Source organism: Pezoporus wallicus, unplaced genomic scaffold (assembly GCF_028554395.1).
Source record: "Pezoporus wallicus isolate ANWC-B61680 ecotype Strahan unplaced genomic scaffold, APGP_CSIRO_Pwel_v1 scaffold_3294, whole genome shotgun sequence".
Lineage (NCBI taxonomy): Eukaryota > Metazoa > Chordata > Aves > Psittaciformes > Psittacidae > Pezoporus > Pezoporus wallicus.
The window spans coordinates 11017384-11038889 of NW_026635478.1; the positions used below are offsets into that span (position 1 = coordinate 11017384).

The window sequence follows — 21506 nt, forward strand, 5'->3', positions numbered from 1 at the left end:
GGAAGTGTTTCTGTGCTATGATTCTATTTGTGTGATACAGTTTATGACTGCGATGTATATGCCTGAGCAAGTTTGAAAAAAGACTTTATCCTGGTTCTCAGTTCGTGCTTGTCAAGTCTGGCGGGAACCTTTTCAATAGTGAGTTTGTCTTCTTCAGGTGATGAGGAAAATGAGGTTCACTTTCCTCTATGGCTCTGGAGTTTGGTCCCACCTAGACAGGATATTGAACAGGAGGAACTGGTGTTCTTAGCCATCTTGAAATCTCCTGTGAGGGTGGTTAGCATACCTTGTCCATGCATGCAGGTTTAAATCCATCATAAACTAGGCTGGGGAGCAATCTGTGTCTTCCTCTGTAGTGCAGAGCGCTCTGGCTCAAGCTCACCTGGAAAATCCATTTAGTAAATTCTCTGGCGCTGCAGATGTGTAGGTAGCGCTTTTTGTATTTCTTGCATTGTATTTATAGCTTTGATATTTTGCAATAGGCCTTGTACTTTTCTTGGCTGTTTGAAGGAACTCTGTATAGGCTGTTACTAAATTGAAACATCAGAAAGTGAGAACTAGGAAAAAATGGCAGTTTTGTGTTGTCAAGCTATACATACTGCATTCTGGCGTTTGTTTGAGGTGGACAAGCCCATTGTTTCTGAGGTCCATAAAGCAATGAAGCTCCACTGGGGCATGTGGTTGCTCTTGGAAATATTGCTAAGTAAACAGAGAAGTGGGAGTGCAAGTAGTGCTTCCTGAGGTGTGTCTGGGACGTGCTTCCTTACTGCTTGCTTTCTGTGGTGGTTGCAGAGATGTTTTGTTTGCAAAGTTGCATACTGCACTAATGTGCAGGCTCTGGTGAGTCGGTAAGTACTGAGAATGCTTCTGGTGCACATATTTTCAAGAACCGTTTTTCATTAAAGCCAGTAGGTGAATAAAAGTAAGGAAAAGTAGTCCCATTTTAATGCCAACCTGTTGAAATGAATGATTTTTCCCCCTCTGTGGTACTCTTTTGCTGTACTTGTCATAAAATCTTAGGTTACACATACACCTACAGTTGTTGTGTCACCTGCCTCTGTAAAGCTGTTTACTGCAGGTGTTCCCAGGAGACTGAAGGCAAAATAAAATGGCCAAGTAATTGGTCCTAACTCTTAATTCAATGTCTTGTGTTGCAGAGTATAAGCAAAATGAAAAGGAAGATTTTCAGAGAGCTGCATGCAAATTTTGACTGGTTGAGGTTTTGTAGGTAAAGGAACAAGGAGATAGAATGCTTTTTAAGCTATTCTATCAAATGTCATATCTCTGTTTTAGTATTTCATGTGATGTGGTTTCCTTCAGATGATCAGCTGGATTATCTGAGATCAGAGAAAAGGGAGTGATACTACTCAGCTGTAGAAAATAGGAAGAAAGTACTGCCATGGCAGGGCGCAGATATATTGTAGAGCATTGGCTTTTTGTAGAACTTGTTTCAATATATTCAGTATACACTTCTTACAGCTAGCCAGTAAGAATTATTAAGGTGGAGGTATTTTATATATAATCAATAACTTTAAAATAAACTTCAAAGAAAGTTTATACAACAATATTTTAGAACTCTTCCCATGAGATTTGTTAGGTAAGACCATTAATGTTTGTTTTCTTGACAACTTTACTATTTGAATGCTTACCAATTATAACAGAAAGACCTAATAAATTATGTATCTGTGTTAAACAGTTTGCTTCTCAAACAAAGGAAATTGGCTGCAACTTTTATTTCTTCTGGTTTTATCCATCTCTTAAAGGGCAACACTTTACGGAAAATACTCTTATATCGCTACTTTAAAGGAGAACATGGAAGTGGTATGAATGGGCCTCTGTCTGCCAGCTACAGCAAAACTGCACAAGTGGGAGGTAAATCAACACAGATCATTTGAAGAGAACAAAATTAGCAGCATCGTTTTTCCAATAGGCATACTGGAAGTGCTCCAGGGATTCAGTTGGTAAATAAATCAAACAGTTCTACAGAAGGAACTGCTTACAAGCAGTTAGAAGAGAGGTAGTATCAGACTTTTCCAAAGTTTCATGCACTTGTCTGAGGTGGCTGGTGTGCATTTGGCAGTACTGAAGTAGGGACTTTCCCCATGCCCCCCAATCAATCATTCAATTCAGGTCCATTTCATAGCACTATTTTAATTTGCCAGTAAATTTACATCCAGATATTCAGCAGAGCACGAAACATATGAACAAAGATGTGGCTGTTTCTGGAAACAAAATAGTTCGTTTTTTTTTAATTCTCGATCCCTTATTAAGACATGAAAAAAGAAAAAAAAGATACAAGGAGAAGCTTCTCACAAAGGTACTGATTAGGCAATGGACCAGATTTCCACAAGAGACTGCAGAATGTGTTGGTCCTTGTTACAGCTTTACTGGACAAGACTAGTAAACCTGCACTAATTACTGTGACCAGAAAGTTTTAGATGGTCTCTGTAGGTCCCTATAACTTAATTTTTTTGGTATGATTCTGTTACAGAGTGGAACGTTACTGTAGGATGGTTTCTAAGGAAATCCAAAATAATGTATGTCATAGGAAATGAGGCCGAAGGTTTAAGAGTGGTCTCAGAGCATGGATCACAGTTTAGTGTATGCAGCAGTGGAATTAAAAAAGGGGTTCAGTGAACAAATCAGTGTAATTTCCAAGTTCTTTATGTCTGAATATCATGACAGAACAATGGTTCTAGGTTTTATTTCTTATTCTTAGAGCCTAACATTGCAATTTCACACAAAAATCGCATTTGTTTCAAAGGGAATCTTGCCTGAAACAGAATTTTGCCTGAAACAGAATTTCAAAATTTAATTTATTACATTGCTACTGTGTGCATAAAGCAAATGATTATTGCTAATAGATTCATTTTCATATGCATTTGTGAAACAAACATAAATGGTATGTTTTTGTCTTACTTGCAGGTGGATTTTCAGGACAAGACTCAGATAAGTCTGGGGTAACAATGTTTGATATTCAGTGCCTTCTGGATAAAGAGGGTGCATCAGAACTAGTCATCGATGTTATAGTAAACACCAGAAATGACAGAATTTTCTCAGAAGGCATTTTGCTTGGTATTGCATTGCTTGAAGGTGGAAATACACAAACACAGGTGCTTATTTCATTTACTTATTCACATATTGATTTTTAAATGTGTGTAGTCTGGAGACAAAAGGATCTTTGTGAATTCTGTGAAAAGTTTATCACTGCAATATGCATGGCTATAATACAAATGTAAATATGCCCTGTTATTATGCAATATCAAACCAATTTTTAAACTGTCCCTTTCTGTCTAACACAGTGCTTCTTTTAATCTGGTCATTTCCATATAAACATTGTTTTTAGTTATTTTGTATCTCTGTAAATTAAAAATTATAATACCTTCAAGTTTGTAATAGCAATAAAATCAAGTTATTTTCTGGAAATGTTTAGGGACATTTATAGAAATCTCCAAAGAGAGAAAAATTGGCCATTTGAGATGACCATGTCCCAGCCAGTAGAACATAGCTGCTTTAAAATGCAGATTCTATTTTTTTCATGAATTATATTCTTCTCACCTAATTTTAACCAAATAAGATGATTGTTTATTCATATTATATGATCAGCAGAGATATTGTAAGAGAGGAAAGATGGTATGAATCAGTCCCTGCTTTTTGCCGTATCTCATCATTGCCTGTGAAGGGAGCCTAATTAATCAACTTGTACCTCACTGCAGGGCTATAAAAGTAAAACGAGAGAAATTCCATCTGGTATCTTTATTCTGTAAAAAAAGATAATGTGATCTGTGACCCTTAGAGAGCACCCACAAAATGCTAAAGAAGTGAGATTTTTGTTGCAGCTTTCTAAAATGAATTGTTAGAGGCTGTAAAAGGCTTTTACTTTAAGTTTGTCAACTGTTGAAAATGGTACTCAGCCTGCTTGACAATAGTGCTAAAGGACTGGGCTTAATAACCTTAAATATTAATTCCAATTCTGTGTGAAGCACCAAAATTTATATAATCCAAGCTATAATACTACACATTAGATGTTTCATGCTTCCTCATGTTTTTAAAAAGCAATTACTTTTCACTGTTTTTTTTAGATGAAATATTATAACTTTAGAAAGAAATAGAGAGTGTCACAAAGTAATTTAACTTCAAATGTAATATTGTGACAGTTTAAAGATTGCACATACCAGCATTCCCCATTTTATCCAAATTTAGAAATGTTGCCATCAGTCTTAGTTACCAGCCGTGTATATCACTTTGTGAAAGAATGGTCAGGCAGTGACCAACATTTGTTCTTTGTAAGTGAAGTAATTATTCATCATTTGTTTCACAAAAAAAAAAAAAAAAGAAAGAAAAGTGTATTTTTGTATTTCTCCTTCCTTAGAAGACTGATATCTAAAGAATAACTTCTTTTTGTCAGTATTCGACTTACCAGCAACTGAAGGAGCAAAAGAAGTCAGAAAAATTCTTTAAAGTCCTGTATGACCACATGAAAGCTGCTCAGCAGGAGATACGATCGACAGTGACAGTGAATACTATTGATTTGGGAAGCAAAAAGAAAGATGATGATAGTGACCTAACCATATCTGTTCCCAAAAAGAGAGGTAAGGACACACCCATGCAAAAGAGGGGGAAGTACACTATATTCAGATTGCATGTGCTGCCCCACTATACTGTGCTGTGTTGATCAGTAGGCTCTACTATTAATCCCTGCTACTTCTAATCTTTTACCTGTTTTTCTGTAAATTATTGGGGATCTCCTAAACTGGTTACAAGGAATTAGCTTTGGTGAAATCAGGAGGTTATGCCAGTTTATACCAGCAGAAGATATCGAACCGTATTTTTAGAGAAGCAGAAGTAAAGGCTGCTGCTAAGGGGGCTGTTTCACAAGAGCAAGCACAGGCACTTATTTCCCACCCTGTGGTTCTTCCATTGTTCTCATCATTAATTGTATATAGTAGGGAGTGAAATACTAGGGCTTTTTGTTTTAATGTTCTGTTTCACTCTGGTTTGTGGTTTATTCGGAACATGCTATCCCTGCATGAATGTTGCTTTTATGTTCTTTGTAAGTTGCCTTGAGGTCTTCGAAAAGCTAGTCCCCAGCAAAGAAAAATTTACATTCATTATTATTGCTTTCTTATTGTTTAATCAAAAGAGTTTCAAAAATGAACAAAAATTATCTTCTTTTCAGTAAAGGATTCAACCTTGCATCTGAGAGAGGGTATGAAGGGACAGTTAACAGAAGCATCATCTGCAACGTCAAAGGCTTACTCTGTGTATAGAAGAGAAATGGACCCAGAAATAGATCTTATGGGCTCAGGAACGGATGCTGCAAATACAGAAGAAAAGTCCACAGAAGAAGCAATCATGAGCCCTACCATTGCAATCATGCAGCCAATACTGAGGTTTCTTCAACTGCTGTGCGAGAACCACAATCGAGAGCTCCAGGTAAAGTGCTTTTGAGTTGGGCTCCAAAGGAAATACTACAGGAGCTGGAATTTCATAAGGAAAGTAAAACACACCTGTGCCCATTCCTGTCACAGCATGATGGTGTCTAAAATGTTGTTGTTCTTTTGGTCCAAGGGATAAAATAACCCTTTCAAGAGCCACTTGTATGCTCTGGTTGAGCTCATGTTTATGACCTCAGAATAGCTACAGGACTGCAGCATAGCTGCATGGGATTGAGAAGTGTCTAAATGTCACTGTTAGTGTGGTTTCTGTGCACAAATACTGGATTGCTTACCATAGGCTTGAGGACCACAGGAAGTTCCTGTGCAAAGTTTGGGTACTGCTCTTTTTTGCTAGGTATTATGATTGAAGACTTTAAGATGCTACATGTTTCCCTGCTGTCAGCTGCTCTGGTAGAAATTACTGTCTCCATAGCAACCTTTGCAAAATGAATTTTTTGCAAATATACCTCAGTGCCGTGTCCAGCAGTCTCCCTTAAAGCAGTATTGGGGGTGGTTTGAGCTGAGCTACTGTTCTGCACTGGCATGGCCAAGGAGCAGTTGTAATGTGCCACCATACCTGCTCAGCTGTGGGGTAACAACCTTCCAAGGGAAAGGTCATAATAGATGTATGGGGACAGGTATAAAGGAGATACATAAGACATTTAAGGCCAGTGCAGATGTCTGCAGAGTGCACTTTCCTAAGCCTTTTTTTCTCTACTGATTTAATCAGATAATAGTTTTCAACTGCTGTGCCAACGCATAATATATTTTCCACAGTGTAGTGTACTTAGTGTACTTCAGTACCTAAGGTACAGTGGTCACGTAGTCATAAATTTTACCCTTCGGTATTTTAATGAAAAAGACTGTTTGACTTAACTCTTTTTTTAATTTATTTTTTGTGTGTGTGTGTTCCTTCTCTTCATCCACCAGAATTTTTTAAGACATCAGAACAATAAAACAAATTACAACCTTGTTTGTGAGACCCTTCAGTTTTTGGACTGTATCTGTGGAAGCACGACAGGTGGGCTGGGCTTACTGGGGCTATACATCAATGAGAGGAATGTGGCTCTTGTGAACCAGACACTGGAAAGCTTGACTGAATATTGCCAAGGTCCATGCCATGAAAACCAGGTAGGGCTCAAATAACTTCTGGATGCAGAAGAGTATACCTCAATGTACAGTATCTGTGTGCTTATCATAAACCCTTCAATGTTCTTAATAACATAAATTCACCTGTAACTGCTATAACTAGCCTTAACATGTTTCAAGCCTTCATAAGGCCTGAGAAATCCTTTAAAGTCAGAACTCAAACTCTTCCTGTAGTATGTCTGCGTACGTGGAGGGTTTCCAGTCCTTTAAGCGAGAGTTTAATGTCTTACGTCAATGGGTCTGTGGCTTAAACCTCACTTTGAGACCAGATTTTGAGTCATAGCTGTGGAAGTACATTGCAAACACAATCTTGTTTTCTTCATTTTCATACATCTTGCCTTTGCTGGTGTTTATATAGGTTGCTAATATTTACTTTCCTTAATTCACATAATTGCCACAAAGTTTGACTTAACTATCCTCCTATACTACCTAGCAGCATCTTTAATTATGATATTAGTAGTGAAATGGATGAAACTACAGACCGTACTTCTAATCTTCTGTGCCTTGCTTGATGCAGTCTTTTTAAGTCATATAGCTGGGACCTTTGCTAGATGTCTTTTTAGTGCCTTGCTGAGGCAGTATAGAACAGTAAAGAATGTAGTTACATGCTGCTGTATTTGATCTTAAGAGAACCATAGTACAGTTGTCACAGTATATGAAATTGCATAAGTTTTGCTATGGATTAGCAATGGGAAAATTGTGGTGGGTGAAATGACAGTCTATTCTTGAAACTAGAAATAGCTGAAGAAATACACACTGTATTAATGCTACTTTATTAATGTGCACAAATGAGGTATAAAGTGGTGTTATTGCCATTGCTGGTAATCAAGTGCCTTTACTTTGCACTTTAAAAGCAAACAAAATCTGTTAGTGGACCAGATTTTAAATTGTTGTATTTGATTCACTAGTGAATGGGAAAAACATCTGTAAAAAATAATTCCAGGGCTGGAGACGAAAAAGAAGAAAAAAGAATGTTTCAGGTTACTGTGTTCTCCATCAAATTACTGGAGGAGCACTGGTGGTAGAAGGGAATGATTAGTTACACTTTATTACTTAAATCTACCTGCTGGGAAGTTAATCAGGATTTGAGTAGTGCTTGTTTACACCAACTTTAAGTCTAATTTGGTGTATTTCAGAGGAAAATGTTCCACACTCTTATTTTATTTTTTTCTTCATATTTCTGGAAATATTTCCCTTTCTTATTGCCATATAAACATGCTAGAAGAAAAAGTATCATAGGATTTTGTATAACTGTCACATATTTACAAGGCTTAGAAGGTCCAAGACTCCAGCTGTAAAAACATTTGGCAGGCACTGTTGTCATGTTTGCAGTTTTGAATACCATGTCCAGAAGTATCCTTCTATGCAGGACATGTTCAAATGCATGTAGAAAAACTTAATCTTCACAAACAGTTCATGTTATAACAGTGATATTAATGCTGGTTGCTGAATGCAAATTAAAAACTCAAGCGTGCAAATTCGATTGCGGCCATATTCAAGCATGTCTTTTGTGTCTCTGCGTGTGTGTTCAGCTGAATCTGGCAGTGCTCCTGTGGGCTGCTGTCTGTAACTTGTGCCACCTTGGTGTTACAAGGTCTTTTAAGTTCTGGGTCCTTGTTTTGGAAATTTGCTTCTGTGCATATTCATTGTCTCCCTCTTTCCCCCCCCTCCTCCCCTGCCACCCCCAACTCCTTTCTCTTATTTTGCAGACTTGTATAGCCACCCATGAGTCTAATGGGATTGATATTATAATTGCACTTATCTTGAATGACATAAACCCTCTTGGCAAATACTGCATGGACTTGGTGCTTCAGTTAAAGGTACAGTAAATGTAAATTTGTTTATCTAAATCTGAGTAAGAACAGAAGAAATACCTATGCAAGAGTTCTAGGTAACCTGACATTTACTTAATCTTACCATAGCATAATATACTCAGCAGCCTTTAAAAACAAACATTGCAAATGAATTCAGCTCAGCTTCTGAATCCTTATCAGGCCCTCTACCGCAGGCCTTTTGACCCGCTGTTGTGTTTGGGAGTATGCCCTGGGCTTTTTTTTTTCAAAGAAGTCCTATCAAGCAGACACATAGCTAGCATGCCCATATTGCGGGCGTAAAATCTCACAGGATTGATAAATAGCAGCACTGTGCAGGCATGTAACAACTCAGGCATTCTTTGTATGTAGTGAACTCTTAAAAAATTACTTGAGAAGGAGATGTGGGAAAAAAATATATCAGGTGACCTGCAATGTCAAATTAAGTTGGAAACAAGGCTAAAATAAACTGTATTTTATTTTCCTTCTCAGTGTCCTCTGTGGGGGACAACAAAGTGTAGGGCGGGAGGGCAAAGAGTAGAGCAGAGGGGCTTGTAATTTTGTTTTGTATTCTGTGAAGAGTTGGATAGGCTTGTAGATAAGTTTCTACAACCTCTGTGCCATTGCATGCAGAGGGCAGCTCTGCAATTATGCTGTCTGCCAAGTAGGGTAGAATTTGTCCAGGAGGAACCTTGGGTTATTGCCTTTTCTTGCCTTCTGAATGAAGTATTTCCACTGCAGATGGTCTGTTTCCTCCCTAAAACCAGCAAATACTTTGTGGTAGCTGCATTGCATCATATTGGCAATGTTATGGGTGTCTAATAAAATAATTAATAAAGCTATATATCATGAACAATGAAACATTGAATCAACAGTACTTTAGACATGATTTTAATAACTGTAATTGCATTTTTGTTTGGCAATACAATTCAGGCTCCCCTCAAGCAAAAGACTTAAGAAGACATTTAACTTTGAACTTGCAGGCAGTTCTTTTGAAGCCCTGAAAAATCTCAAAGTTTGAAATCTCAGTCTGTAAAGACCTAGCTACACCAAGTCCAGTGCTATTTTGATCTGCAGTTATCATGAAGCTGGAAAATGCTCATTGAGCATCTTTTCTGTGTAGTAAACAAAAAATGGAGTTTGGAGACATCACTGCAGGGACCAGTTGGCCCTGTACACAGAAGGCTGTATATGCCTTACTCTTTTTTAAATAGCAAACATTGTGGTGAGTGATACCAAAGGTTCAAAATGTGGAAATGATTCTATCTTATAGGATGGCAGAGTCATTTGGGTTAGAAAAGACAACTTGAGCACATCTTGTCCAATCCCCTTGCTCAAGCAGGGTGAGCTAGAGCAGGTTTCTCAAGACTTTTCAGTTGAGTATCTCCACAGCTGGAGACTTCACAACCCATCTGGGCAACCTATTCCAGCATTTAATCACTCTCACAGTAAAAAATAAGTGTTTTCTTGTATTTAAATAGAGTATCATGTGCATTTTAATTTGTGTCTGTTGCTTCTTGTCCTCTCACTGGGCACTGCTGAGAGGAATATGGCTTCTTCTTCTTCATTCCCTCCCATCAGGTATTTACACACATTGACAAGATCCCTCTGAGCCCTCTCTACTCCGGGCTAAATAGTCCCAGCTCTCAGCCACTCCTTATGCGAAAAATGTTCCATTCCCTTAATCATCTCTGTGGCTTTTTGCTGGACTTGTTCCAACAAGACCATGTCTTTTTTGTACTGGGGAGCCTAGAACTGGACACAGTGCTGGGCCAGATGTGATTTCAAGAATTAGATCCAAATTCAGAAGTTACTGGCTTTTATTTTGAGTGGCAACACATTGAAATACTGTAACACTGAGTTTACCAGGTAATGTTTAACATTGACAATCTGTCAGTGTTCACAGGCAACTCTGAAGCTGCAAATACATAAATTTTGCAGTGAAAATACAGAATGCAAATCATATAGGCCCACACACTTACACATACAAACGAGCTCAGACACTGTTTTCAGGGAACATTATGTGTTGAACTCATATCCCCCAACCAAAGCAAAGGCAATGTAGAATTATGTTTTCCCATGTCATCTTAATTTAGCTTGTTTTGCACAGTTTGTGATGTGGTATTTAATTACATCTTCATGGGTTATATTTTCCACTGGACTCCTGAATCATTTAGTGAGCAGGGTAGACAATGTTCACTGAATGCACAGATGGCCAGTGTTCTATTCTGCCTCTTGTTATTTTGAGGATGACCCCTCGGCCTTTCATATTGACTAGTATTTAAGCCCTGGCACACAATATAACCTCAATATCACTCTGTATAGTGTCAGGATGAAAAGATATTGTTAATCTAAGGGTGGAGAGGGTCTAATATGAGTGTCTTTTTGGCTGTTCTTATAGTGCTTTGCTCTGCTGTATCTAGTTGTAGAGGTCTGTGATGAGTGATGTTCCCCAGGGGTCGACATCGAGACTGTCACTGTTCAACATCTTTGTTGGTGACATGGACAGTAGGATTGATGCACCCTCAGCAAGTTTGCTGGTGACACCAAGCTGTGTGATGCGGTTGACATGCTGGAGGGAAGGGGTGCCAACCAGAAGGGCCTTGACAGGCTGGAGGGGTGGGCCAGTGTGAACTCCATGAGGTTCAACAATACCAAGTACAGGGTCCTGCACCTGGATTGGGGCAATCCCAAGCAGAGAATGGATTGAGAGCAGCCATGAGGAAAAAGAATTGGGAGTGTTGGTATATGAGAAGCTCAACATGAGCCAGCAATGTGTGCTTGTGGCCCAGAAAGCCAGCTGTGCTGGGGTGCATCAGGAGGTCAGCTGGTTGAGGGAGGTGATTCTATCCTTCTCTTGTGAGGCCCCACCTCCGGTACTACTTTCAGCTCTTGGGCTTCCAACACAGGAGGGACATGGACCTGCTTGAGTGAGTCCACAGGAGGCTATGAGGACAATCAGAGGGCTGGAGCACCTCTTCTACAGGGACAGACTGAGAGATCTGGGCTTGTTCATCCTGGAGAAGGCTCTGGGGAGACCTTATAGCAACCTTGTAATACCTAAAGGGTGCCTACAAGAAATCTGGAGAGAGCCTTTTTACAAGGGCATGTAGTGACAGGACAAGGGGAAATGGCTTTAAGCTGAAAGAGGGGGATTTAGATTAGGCATCAGGAAAAAATTCTTCACTATGAGGATGGTGAGGCACTGGCACAGGTTGCCCAGAGAAGCTGTGGCTGCCCCATCCCTGGCAGTGTTCAAGGCCACTCGGGCAGGGCCTTGGAGCTATATGATCTTCAAAGTCCCTTCCAACCTAAACCATTCTGTGATTCTATGAAATGAGCATCTGAATGTCAAGTGCAACAATCAGAGAGAAAAAAACCTGGAGGTTGTGCCTGCCTGCTCTATAGCATGCCATTTTTGCTGAGTTAGTAGCAAAAGCTGGCTGCTAATGACATAAAAGTCCTACCTACCTTCTACCTTTACTCACTTTCTAGAAGCCGCAGCAGGCTCCTCTCTATCCCCAGGGTTGTCTGTACTGGGAAATAGCTTCAAAGTCTTCCTCACCCACGAGTGAGTACACTAATGTCTTTCTCCACAGTATCTTCCCTTCCTTCTCAAGCTACCTGGCAGCCTGTCTTGTTCCCTTCCCTTCTCTTCAGTTGGAGATCATACCAGTGCTACCACAACTGATTTGGTCACCACTGTAAGGGAATACTGCAATAGAGAAGGAAGCATCCAGTTCTTCAGAGCAGCAGCTTGTTAGGAGTCTTAATCAAAATGCTATCCTTTCCCTCTACCTGGTCGCATTCACTGTGCCCATTAAACTTCTGCAGTGTAGGCTGCAAGGTCAAGAGTCTGATTAGACCTTTCCAACGGATGGTCCTGGTTTGATTCTGGAGCAAAAGGAAAGGGGAGTTACTGAAAAATTCATGTGGAGTCCTGTTCTCCTTCAGCCAGTCCCAGTCTCATCTTCTCATCTGTTGTTCTTAGTCCATATCTCATTCTGGTGTTGGCAAGCCTAGGTTCCTTTCTCCTGTATTCTCTCTCAGTTCCCAGTCTCCTCTCCCAGAATGGCCTAATTCCCCTGTCTGTATTTAAGGAGAATATTTTTCAATATTTAAAATACTTCTTCCAATGTAACATGCAGGGTTTGTTAGCCTTACAGTACGCTGACATTCAAACGGGAGAAAACCCCGCTTAAATATGTCAGTAAAATAAAAGATGGAAGTAGTTTAAAATTTTATCTGCTAAAAAAGTGGTCCTTGTAATCTCAATTAAAACAAATGCAAGAGTCATTAATCCATGAAATAGATTTCAAATTTGCATTAACGTGGTTTTGTATCTCTAGAACAATGCCTCCAAGCTTTTGCTGGCTATTATGGAAAGCAGGCACGACAGTGAGAATGCAGAAAGAATCCTTTTCAACATGAGACCAAGGGAATTGGTGAGAAAACTTCTGAATATTCATAAATCTTTTGGCTGAAAAAAAAAATTGTCATTAAAACATTTTTAAAATTATCTGCATCTAAGCTGAAAAGTGTTGGCAGCATATGGTGACACAATGTATCAGGATAGTACTAATTCACAAAAAGTCCTTTAGAAGGATCAAGCATGCATGATTTCAGTCTTTACGACTTCATTATTTTTATCCGTTCCAAGCACTTTTCTCTAATTGTTTCCTGCCTGAATTATCATACTCTGGTAGACTGTCTTTGCGTACACTTTGTCAGGAGCTGGCAAATTAAGTTTGTACAGTTAGTGAAACAGTTCTAACAGAAATGTGTGCGGAGACATCTAATATGTATATTATATATATATTATATGAACAAAGAGAGTTACAAACAGTTGTATTTTGGAACAACCATGATGCTCTCCAGGAATTTTGAATAGGTTGGAAATCTGAAGAAATTGCTTCCAATCCAATTGACCATACAACAGCGGTGACAGAAAAAAATGTGTGGTGGGGAGATCTTTGGGCATCAGCTATACCCCTTGGCAAAGCTCAGTAGCCTGATTGTTTTGGGGCACCATCGCCAAGGTGGCATGTCAGCATGATAATACCATCACTAAGGTGCAACTGCAGGATCAGTCCCTGCGTGGGGAATGGAGGATTTTCTCCTACTGGTCCTGTAGAAGGCTTTTGAATGTTTTGGAATTTCCCCAGCACCCTGCCCAGGTCTGTATCTTCTTTTCCTTTTTGGTTTATTTGTTTTTTTTTCTGACTGCTGAGCTGTGTAGAGAATGCTGAGTGATGTGTCGGCCTGCTCTAGCCAGAGGGAGATCATGACTACACTCTAAATGCTGTACAACACTACCTGCCATATCTGTAGATCTGTCTTTAAAAGTGTTTGTGAAAATACCTGTTTAAAAGGCTCAGCATTCCTGCACCTTTCTCATGATTGCAGTTTTACTGATGAGGAATGGCGCAGTTTGGAGTTCATAAATACTTCAAGCTTGTCTTTATTCAGAAAGTGTTTCTTAGACTGCTCACTCTTCTCACAGAGCTGCGAGGCACCCAACCAGGCTTGAGCTGAACAAAGCATGTGTGTTCAAACACAGTGTGCTTTTTCCCCGAGAATTACATTTATTTCATCTCTCCCTGGTTGGCTTTGTATTACAGGTGGATGTGATGAAGAATGCTTATAACCAAGGCCTTGAATGTGACCACGAGGAGGAGAACGGAGATGATGGTATCTCCCCAAAAGATGTTGGCCATAATATCTATATTTTGGCACATCAGGTATGTCTTATTTTTTGTGACTGCTTCCAGAAAAGCTCTACATGATCGAACTCCACACTGTTGTGAATGGAGTGATGCACCTTACTGATAAGAGACTATTCATGTGTTTCTTGATACAAAGGAGCAATTTAACAAAGTTTGATAGTAAATGTGACAGTGGTTTAACAAGATTCGATGGCAAGGTGCACTTGGTCGTTTACTGCATAGAGGCCAGGGTCAGGGAGACTCTTCCATTGAGTCACAAGGTTCAGAAACCTGTTTCAAACCCTGTTGCATTTGAAACTACTCAGAGGGGAGTTTAGATACAACTGGATCGAGAGTTAGTTACAGGCTTGGTCAATGGTTTATGTCTAAGGAATTACATGTGTACAATCAATCCTTCATATCATTTAGCTAAGATTTCAAAATTTACTGTGCTATTAATCACTTAACAAGAATCTGTTGTGTCAAGGAATCTCTCAGTCTTGAGAAGTAACTTTGAGAAGTGTCCCTACTCAAGGGGAGATCCTGGTGTGCAACCCAGTGCCATGTAGGAAAGCTCAACAGGCCCATGGCTGTCCACTATTTATGGAGTAAAATAGTTGGCTTAGTCATATTTGCATACTGACTACAGTTCTTAGTTTCTTCCAAACATGGCTTTAGTCAGACCTTGAGCAGCACTATGGTTAGGTGGGTGCATTGCAGAAATTAGCCCTTGGCTATTGTGTTGTTATCTGTCTCCCCAAATCCACTTTGAGCTGAATGCAGCCATCATGGCCAGATGCATCCATTATGACTGCCTGTGGTGATTATCACTTGAGCAGGGTTATGGGAAGTAAAGGTCAGATGGGGAGGGGGGGTTAGGGCAGGGCAAGGGAGCACACTGTCACACACAAAACTTGTCTGATCAGAAAGGGGAGTTTTCCCTTCATGTGATTTCTGGCTTATGTTTGTGTACAACATGACTTTATTTGGCAAGTTGCTGAGAGCAGGAAGGTGAGCAGTCTCACTGTATGTGTAGTCACTCTACAAGATTTGGTAGGCTCTGCTCGTGTGAAATAACAACATAGAGCAAGACAGTTAATGTCCACTTAGCTTTGTCTTCTTTTAACATGAACAGCTCATTTATATCAGTCAGAGCCTAAATCACGTTACCATTATTGGTGTATTTTAAATAGTAGCTTCAGTTGCTAGACCAAGTGAACTTGCATTGAGGAGATTCCTATTGTTTCAGATACATTAGTTAGCCAGTAAGAAAAACAGATCCTTTTTAAAGTTTTCTCCTTTTCAATTATGTTGTAGGGCCCTCAAGCTTTTTTCTGATCACTTTTGCTTCTCTACTGGTAAAGGCAGAATGTACACTGAAGGTTTTAATTTAGTAGGATATTAATTCTTCAGAGCAGTTGGTATAAAAAGCAGCTTATCTTTCAATTATATTAAGAGTATTGAGAAGGGGTTTTTAGTTAAAAAAATGAAGACCATGTATTTCTTGATTATATCATAAATGATTTGGTGTTTCACTTGGTGCTTCATATAAGGGCCAGATTTAATAAAAATGTTTTTCCTAAGAAGAAATAAACAGATGGGGATAGGGAGTGTTCTATATTCATTGTGCTTATTAAGTGTTGTTAGGCATTGAATACTCAATGGACAAAAGAAAAGAAAGCAGTCTATAGTTACACTAGTATTATGCAATGTTTCTTTCAAGTAAGGAATGCAAAAACAGCTACTGAGTTATGATCATGTGCTTGCAGCACATTTAAATAAGTAAGTCTTGTTACTATGCTTTTGGTGTAGTTGACCATGTTCTACTTTTGTGCTGTATGTAGGACTGTACATAAAATACCCACTGAGGGTGATAGTATTTTTAGAAAGCATCTGTAGCTCTTTCCTTGTATGACTCTTTACTCCTTGTATGAATGCTTGTAATGAAAATTGAAATGCCTGCCAAATCAAAATGCTGGTATTTTATCTCTTCTATCTACAGTTTGTGTTAAATGGCATAACAGGCTTTGTGGCAAAAGAAAATAAATTTGGGGGAGTAGAATATAGGCCTAATAACTGTGTATGAAGTGACTGCTGGGGTCATTTCACAGAAGAGGTCACTACCAAGCATAAACTAGCTAGCTGAGGTGTAGATTAAGCTCTGTCCCTAGATACATAATTGGGGTGCTGGGGAGGTCCATGATACCACTCCGCAGCTATTCCTAATGCCTAATCCATAGCAGGCATTTTGGTTGCATAAGGATGGATATTTTTACAGCAATTTACTGAGCTCCTTCCTGTTCTGTAGAATTAAATGGCATGATTGGCTCTGTATGCTGTAAAAATATCCATCTTTGTACAAAAAAAGGACTGTTTTCCTTTTCTTTCATTTCTGTAACACAGTACGTGTGTGTGTTTACAGTAGCTTTGCACCCATGTCAAGCCCCATATCAAAACAAAGCAATGGAAGGGCAGGCAATTTGGGGCCTTGCTCTCTTCTCTGCTAATAAAAAGCTATGATTCTTGGCAAAGAACTGCTGATCCTTGACACAAAACTCTTTCCATGTGTGCCCTTTCACTCACCCTGGGATGGGCAGGATATGAGCATGGTCCCTCCTCTGTAAGGCCATTGTTGCTGGGTTCCTTTGGTGGCTCCACCCTCTGAACACCCTCTTACGCTTTGCTGTGTCAAAGTGGCTTTTTGGTGCCTGGGCCTTCCTCTTGGCTTAGCTGACCTGATACACATACTATTTCTTTACTGTACTCCTTACAGTTTCACAGTTCATCTGACTTATTTTTTTCTACATCCACTGTGGCTCTTCAGTCACCTTCCTGACACTTGCTTGTGACCACTTGTTTGAGTTACAGCTTTTTGGTCCCTTTGTAATAGCAGAACCAAGACCAAAAGTTCCTCTTTTTGCTGTTACAGCCCTCAAACAGAGATAATTTATTTTGGGGAGCTCAGACTTTCAGTTTTTGTCGTTGTACTCTTCAGGGCTATGATGGGTTCTGCATTTTGCCACCACCGCATCCTTCCTTACCCTTCCTGTGGTTGATTTTACCAGAAGCAAAAGGCATTCTTGTAAATGATTGACCCACAGTGCATAGAAAGTTATAAATACGTGACAAGCAAGGCTGAGATTTCTGTTACTGAATCTCCTTTACAACCTTCCAACCCCTATCCCAAATGCATATGCAGGAGCATGTATGCAATTGCATGTGCACACTTATGCTTCACACATGCATTTTGGAGGTGTGTGGGCACAGAGCCTCTGGGACACGATAGTAAGACACTGTTAAATATATCGCGTCTCTTCCACATGTTTCTCTGTCCTCTCTTTTCTTTCCTTTATTTCTTCATCTTCTTCCAGCCTGCCACTTGCCAGAGCTGTGCTGCTTCCCCTGCACTGGCTCCAGTCTGTCTGGACACTGCTGCTCCTCACTTTTCCCATTTGATGTATTATGAGCAGAGAGGAGAAGGGAGCACCATTGAGAGAAAACAGAACTGACTTATCCATGAGGAACTACCATGAGCTGCACCCCCACTCTGCAGGCTGGCTTTGGGGTGGGGAGTCCTTCCAGACATAGTTCTTATACAGCCACTTGTGGAGGAGTGACGCAAGCTGGTGCTTGAGGTCACATCCTATTATTGCTAGATAGTGTCCACAATTCTTTTGAAAGAATCTCCATGGAGGAGATTCTGTATTCCTTGTCTTGTTCAAATGTCATGCGGAGAGCAAAGACTTGAACTTGACATTGCTAATTTCTTACAGTAGTCTCGGGTGAATGCCAGTGGTGTGTTATGGGTATTTCCATCAGCTTATACCTCCTCTTCTCAAGACTCAACCAAAATAAATTGGTGTGGCATTTTTATTGCTGTCATTTTAAAAGATGGTGTTAAAGAAGGCTGCACTAATTTGCAGAGTTAGGAAAGCTGTCCACAAAGAGATTTCATGTTGATGTGATGTCTCTGTAGTGATTAAAAAAGCTATTGACATAGTAGCACAAGAAAGTTTCATAATCATTTCTTATGTGCAAAAGCATTATGTAGGACAAACACATTTTTAAATAATTAACCTCCAGAAAAAGAGTTCATAAAAGGCTAAAGAAATCCTCTGCTTGACCTTGTTACCTCTTACTTATAACAAAGTATTTCAGTAGTTTGTAAACTAAAAAAGCTTTCTTGGGGTCAGCAGGATTCCTGTGAGGCTCATGACTCCTTTACATTTACTATGGAGTAAGATAAGGCACTGTTTATAACCACAGGCTCCTGTAGTTTGCATGTATATATGTGCTTCTGTTAACAGAAAGTACTTTGGAGTTTCCCTGTGTTTTTCAGCTACACGCAAGCTGTCTAAATCAGTCATGAAGCCCAAGCTAATGCACTGTACCTTTCAGCCAGGGGCTTTATTCGTGAGGGGCAGAAGAATGTGAAATAACTGCACATAGCTTCCAGTCAGCTTGCAAACTTTCCTCTGCCTGTAGGGGTGTGTAGACATGTCTTTGGTCTAGAAGGATGTGAGCAGGTAGGGGAGTAGGGAAGCAAGTAGCGATACTGTAACAAAATTGTCAGTGTCTTGTGACTTCCTCGATCTGGTTCCCAAAGCTGTTGCAGGAGTATAGTGGTACTGACCTAGTGTGTCACCCCTTTCATGATGCTGCTTCTGTGCTCTTAGGCTAGCAAAATGTTTACTCAAATGCTCAGTTTTAAGGGTGCGCTTAAATGCCTCGCTGGAGAGGGAGCATAGGTCTTGGAACTCCACAGTACCGTTCTAACCTCCAGGTTACAGAAGTAGAAGGGTTTGTTTTGGGGGTTTTCATGAGGTTAAGCTAAAAGCTTATTTAAACCCCAGTGGAGTACCAAACCTACTTATATAATTTCCTGGTGGCACCAAGACTTAACAAAAAATCATTTCCTCCACCCCATAAAGTGAAGTAGTTAACACTGCATGATATCAATGCAGGTATACAGCACAAACAAGCACAGGCTTGAAGCAGGCTATCTTCTGATACACTAAAGCAGTTGGAAGTGTTGTTCCATTTATAAGCTCTTGAAATAAACCAAGGGAAAAGAGGTAGGAATTGCTGTGAATTGTAAGATTCTTGCTGCAGGTACTACTAAGCGTACCATAGCAGTTGGGCATCATGAGCAAGTCATACTCTTTCCTCTCCAGTGTAAATTTTAAATGGACTGAGCAAAATAAAGTTATTCAGCCTTATATATTTCTTATTATTTTAATTAGCAGAATCAAGATTTCTTTATCGATATTAACAAGCCTTATCAAACTGATGTCCTATTGGCATGTTTACTTCATGCAGTATATTGCTTATTAGTGTACACACATGAAGAGGATTTGCTAACTAGGCAAGTATAACGGTAATAAGTGATGGCATGGATTTGTAGTTTGGGAGTAGGGCTACGCTACAGGATATTTTTTAAAAGTTGCTGGTTTTGACATTTCAAATAGGACTGGTTTGATAATGAGACTTGGATATGATACATTCATTAAGGAGAAACTAAAATCAGTTTTAAAGAAATTACCTATCCAATTATGTAAAGTTCTAAGAAGCACAAAGCCTTTTGTTTCTGTGTATTTCTGTTTAGCATGTCATTGTATGTATTCATCAGGTTTGAGTACAGCAAGGACTGGGACCACATCAAATCTATGCCTAGGACTATATGGTTATGGGTCTCTTATAAACAACAATGAAGAACAATTTATTTGTTCTGCAACAGCAGAACAAATAAGTGACAATAATAATAGTGGTTTCAGAAATTTTTAATGAATTAATCTTCCCTTGTAGTATTTTGGACCAGTTAAAGCTTTTGTTAATTTTGTTTCCCCTTCTCTTAAAGTAGGTGGTTATTACCCACTATTGCAGGTAAAGACACCAAGCCAGAAGCAGGTATAGACAGCAAGTCATTAGCTGTCATGGGAAGTGAATACAGCCTGCTAGATGCCCAGTGCTTTACTTTAGCTGCAACACTGGGCTTCCTCCTATGCTCATTCGATCCTAGCTACTTTACTAATGAGGAAAATTGGCATTTAGTCAGTATTACAGTTGAGAATGCATGATCACTGAGCACATTAGTACTCCAGGAATCTTTTAAAGAGATCATGCTAATGTATATATTTCAAATAAACTTTCCTGTGCTGCTAATATTATGGATTGTTGGGGCAAGAAGAGATTTCATAAGATAATAGATACAAGCACGTGAGGGAGGTATTGTAAGGTTTAAGGTTTTTTGTGAGTAGTTATTTTTGGTGTTTAGCTTGAAGCAGCTGCTGGCTTTTCTTCAGTTAGCTGTATTTTAACATTTGGATAGGTGAACTTAGACCTTGGTCCTTCTTTTCCTTTGTGTTTGTGTGTGCATGCATAAAATACATCTATTAAATCATACACTATAAAGTAAATGTGAATTTTTGCATATAATTCAAGTCAGGGCAAGGGATTCTATGGCAAAGGCTTGCTTAAAATGATGGGTGCAGATTTTCTATAGTTTAATGTACATGAGATGTAACACTGTGATTCTGTGCCTCCAGATGTGATGTAGGATCACTATATGTAACTTGTCCTTTAGTATGAGAATCCAAAGCTTTTTGAACTGGCTGGGTTGTTTCAGGCAGACAAAACAGTATTCTGCAAGAAGTGATGGTAATGGTCAGGGTTAAATTTAGGGTGAAATTTCACCATTTAAAAATGAGTGTTGATGAAGAAGGCAGAAATTAATTACTTAATACTGTGCATTGACATTTCTGTAAGACACAGCAAAGAAACACCTGGAAGGTTATTTAGAATAGGGAATGGGTGGAACCAATTACAACCCCAAGTAGTCTGCAGTGGACATTAACTGGCTGAAATGATAATATCATGGTTATACCATGGAAAAGAGATAGACAGAAGCCAAGTGGAAAAGTCTTGCAAGAGCACCTTGATGGTGGTATTGCCATTACTGGCTCACAACATTAACCTAGAAGAGATCTCTCTGTCCTTGTGGGAGCTGTGAGTTCCCCAGAGCTTTTTGCTTTGGAAGAGTTAGGAAGCAGCTTTCAGTGCTAGCAGGGATCCTCCAGAAGAGCTGAGATCTGGGAATCACACTGGTTCAGTGATCTGGAAGCTTGCTGATCTCTTTCTGCCCATCCTTTGCCTCAAGTAGATGCCTGGCTCAAAGACAGAGCTGTAGCCCATTAGTCCTGTGTCTGTCTTTACAAAACATTATGTAGTGCCTAGGTTCTACTGACAAAGATTTTGAGTTGATTCTGTTCATGAACAAAACAGCTTGGTTCTTTTGAATTTTTTACTCACCTCTGACTGGTACACTCTAAAAAAGCAATGTCTTCAGCGTATAAGAATAGGATTTTGGAGAAAAGATCAAAATACAAAAATGTTTGAGCTTGTCT

General features: G+C 39.5%; 1 protein-coding gene across 3 annotated transcripts in view; it reads left to right on the forward strand.

Moving 5' to 3' along the window:
* The window catches only part of ITPR2 (inositol 1,4,5-trisphosphate receptor type 2), a 252076-nt gene that overhangs the window by 173959 nt on the left and 56611 nt on the right, over positions 1-21506 (forward strand). For all 3 annotated transcript variants that reach the window (XM_057427842.1, XM_057427851.1, XM_057427858.1), the window contains 8 exons: positions 1764-1872; positions 2926-3113; positions 4409-4592; positions 5180-5436; positions 6369-6569; positions 8297-8407; positions 12748-12843; positions 14020-14139. In XM_057427842.1, the coding sequence (XP_057283825.1) occupies positions 1764-1872; positions 2926-3113; positions 4409-4592; positions 5180-5436; positions 6369-6569; positions 8297-8407; positions 12748-12843; positions 14020-14139 (1266 nt within the window). The remainder of the gene's footprint in view (positions 1-1763; positions 1873-2925; positions 3114-4408; positions 4593-5179; positions 5437-6368; positions 6570-8296; positions 8408-12747; positions 12844-14019; positions 14140-21506) is intronic.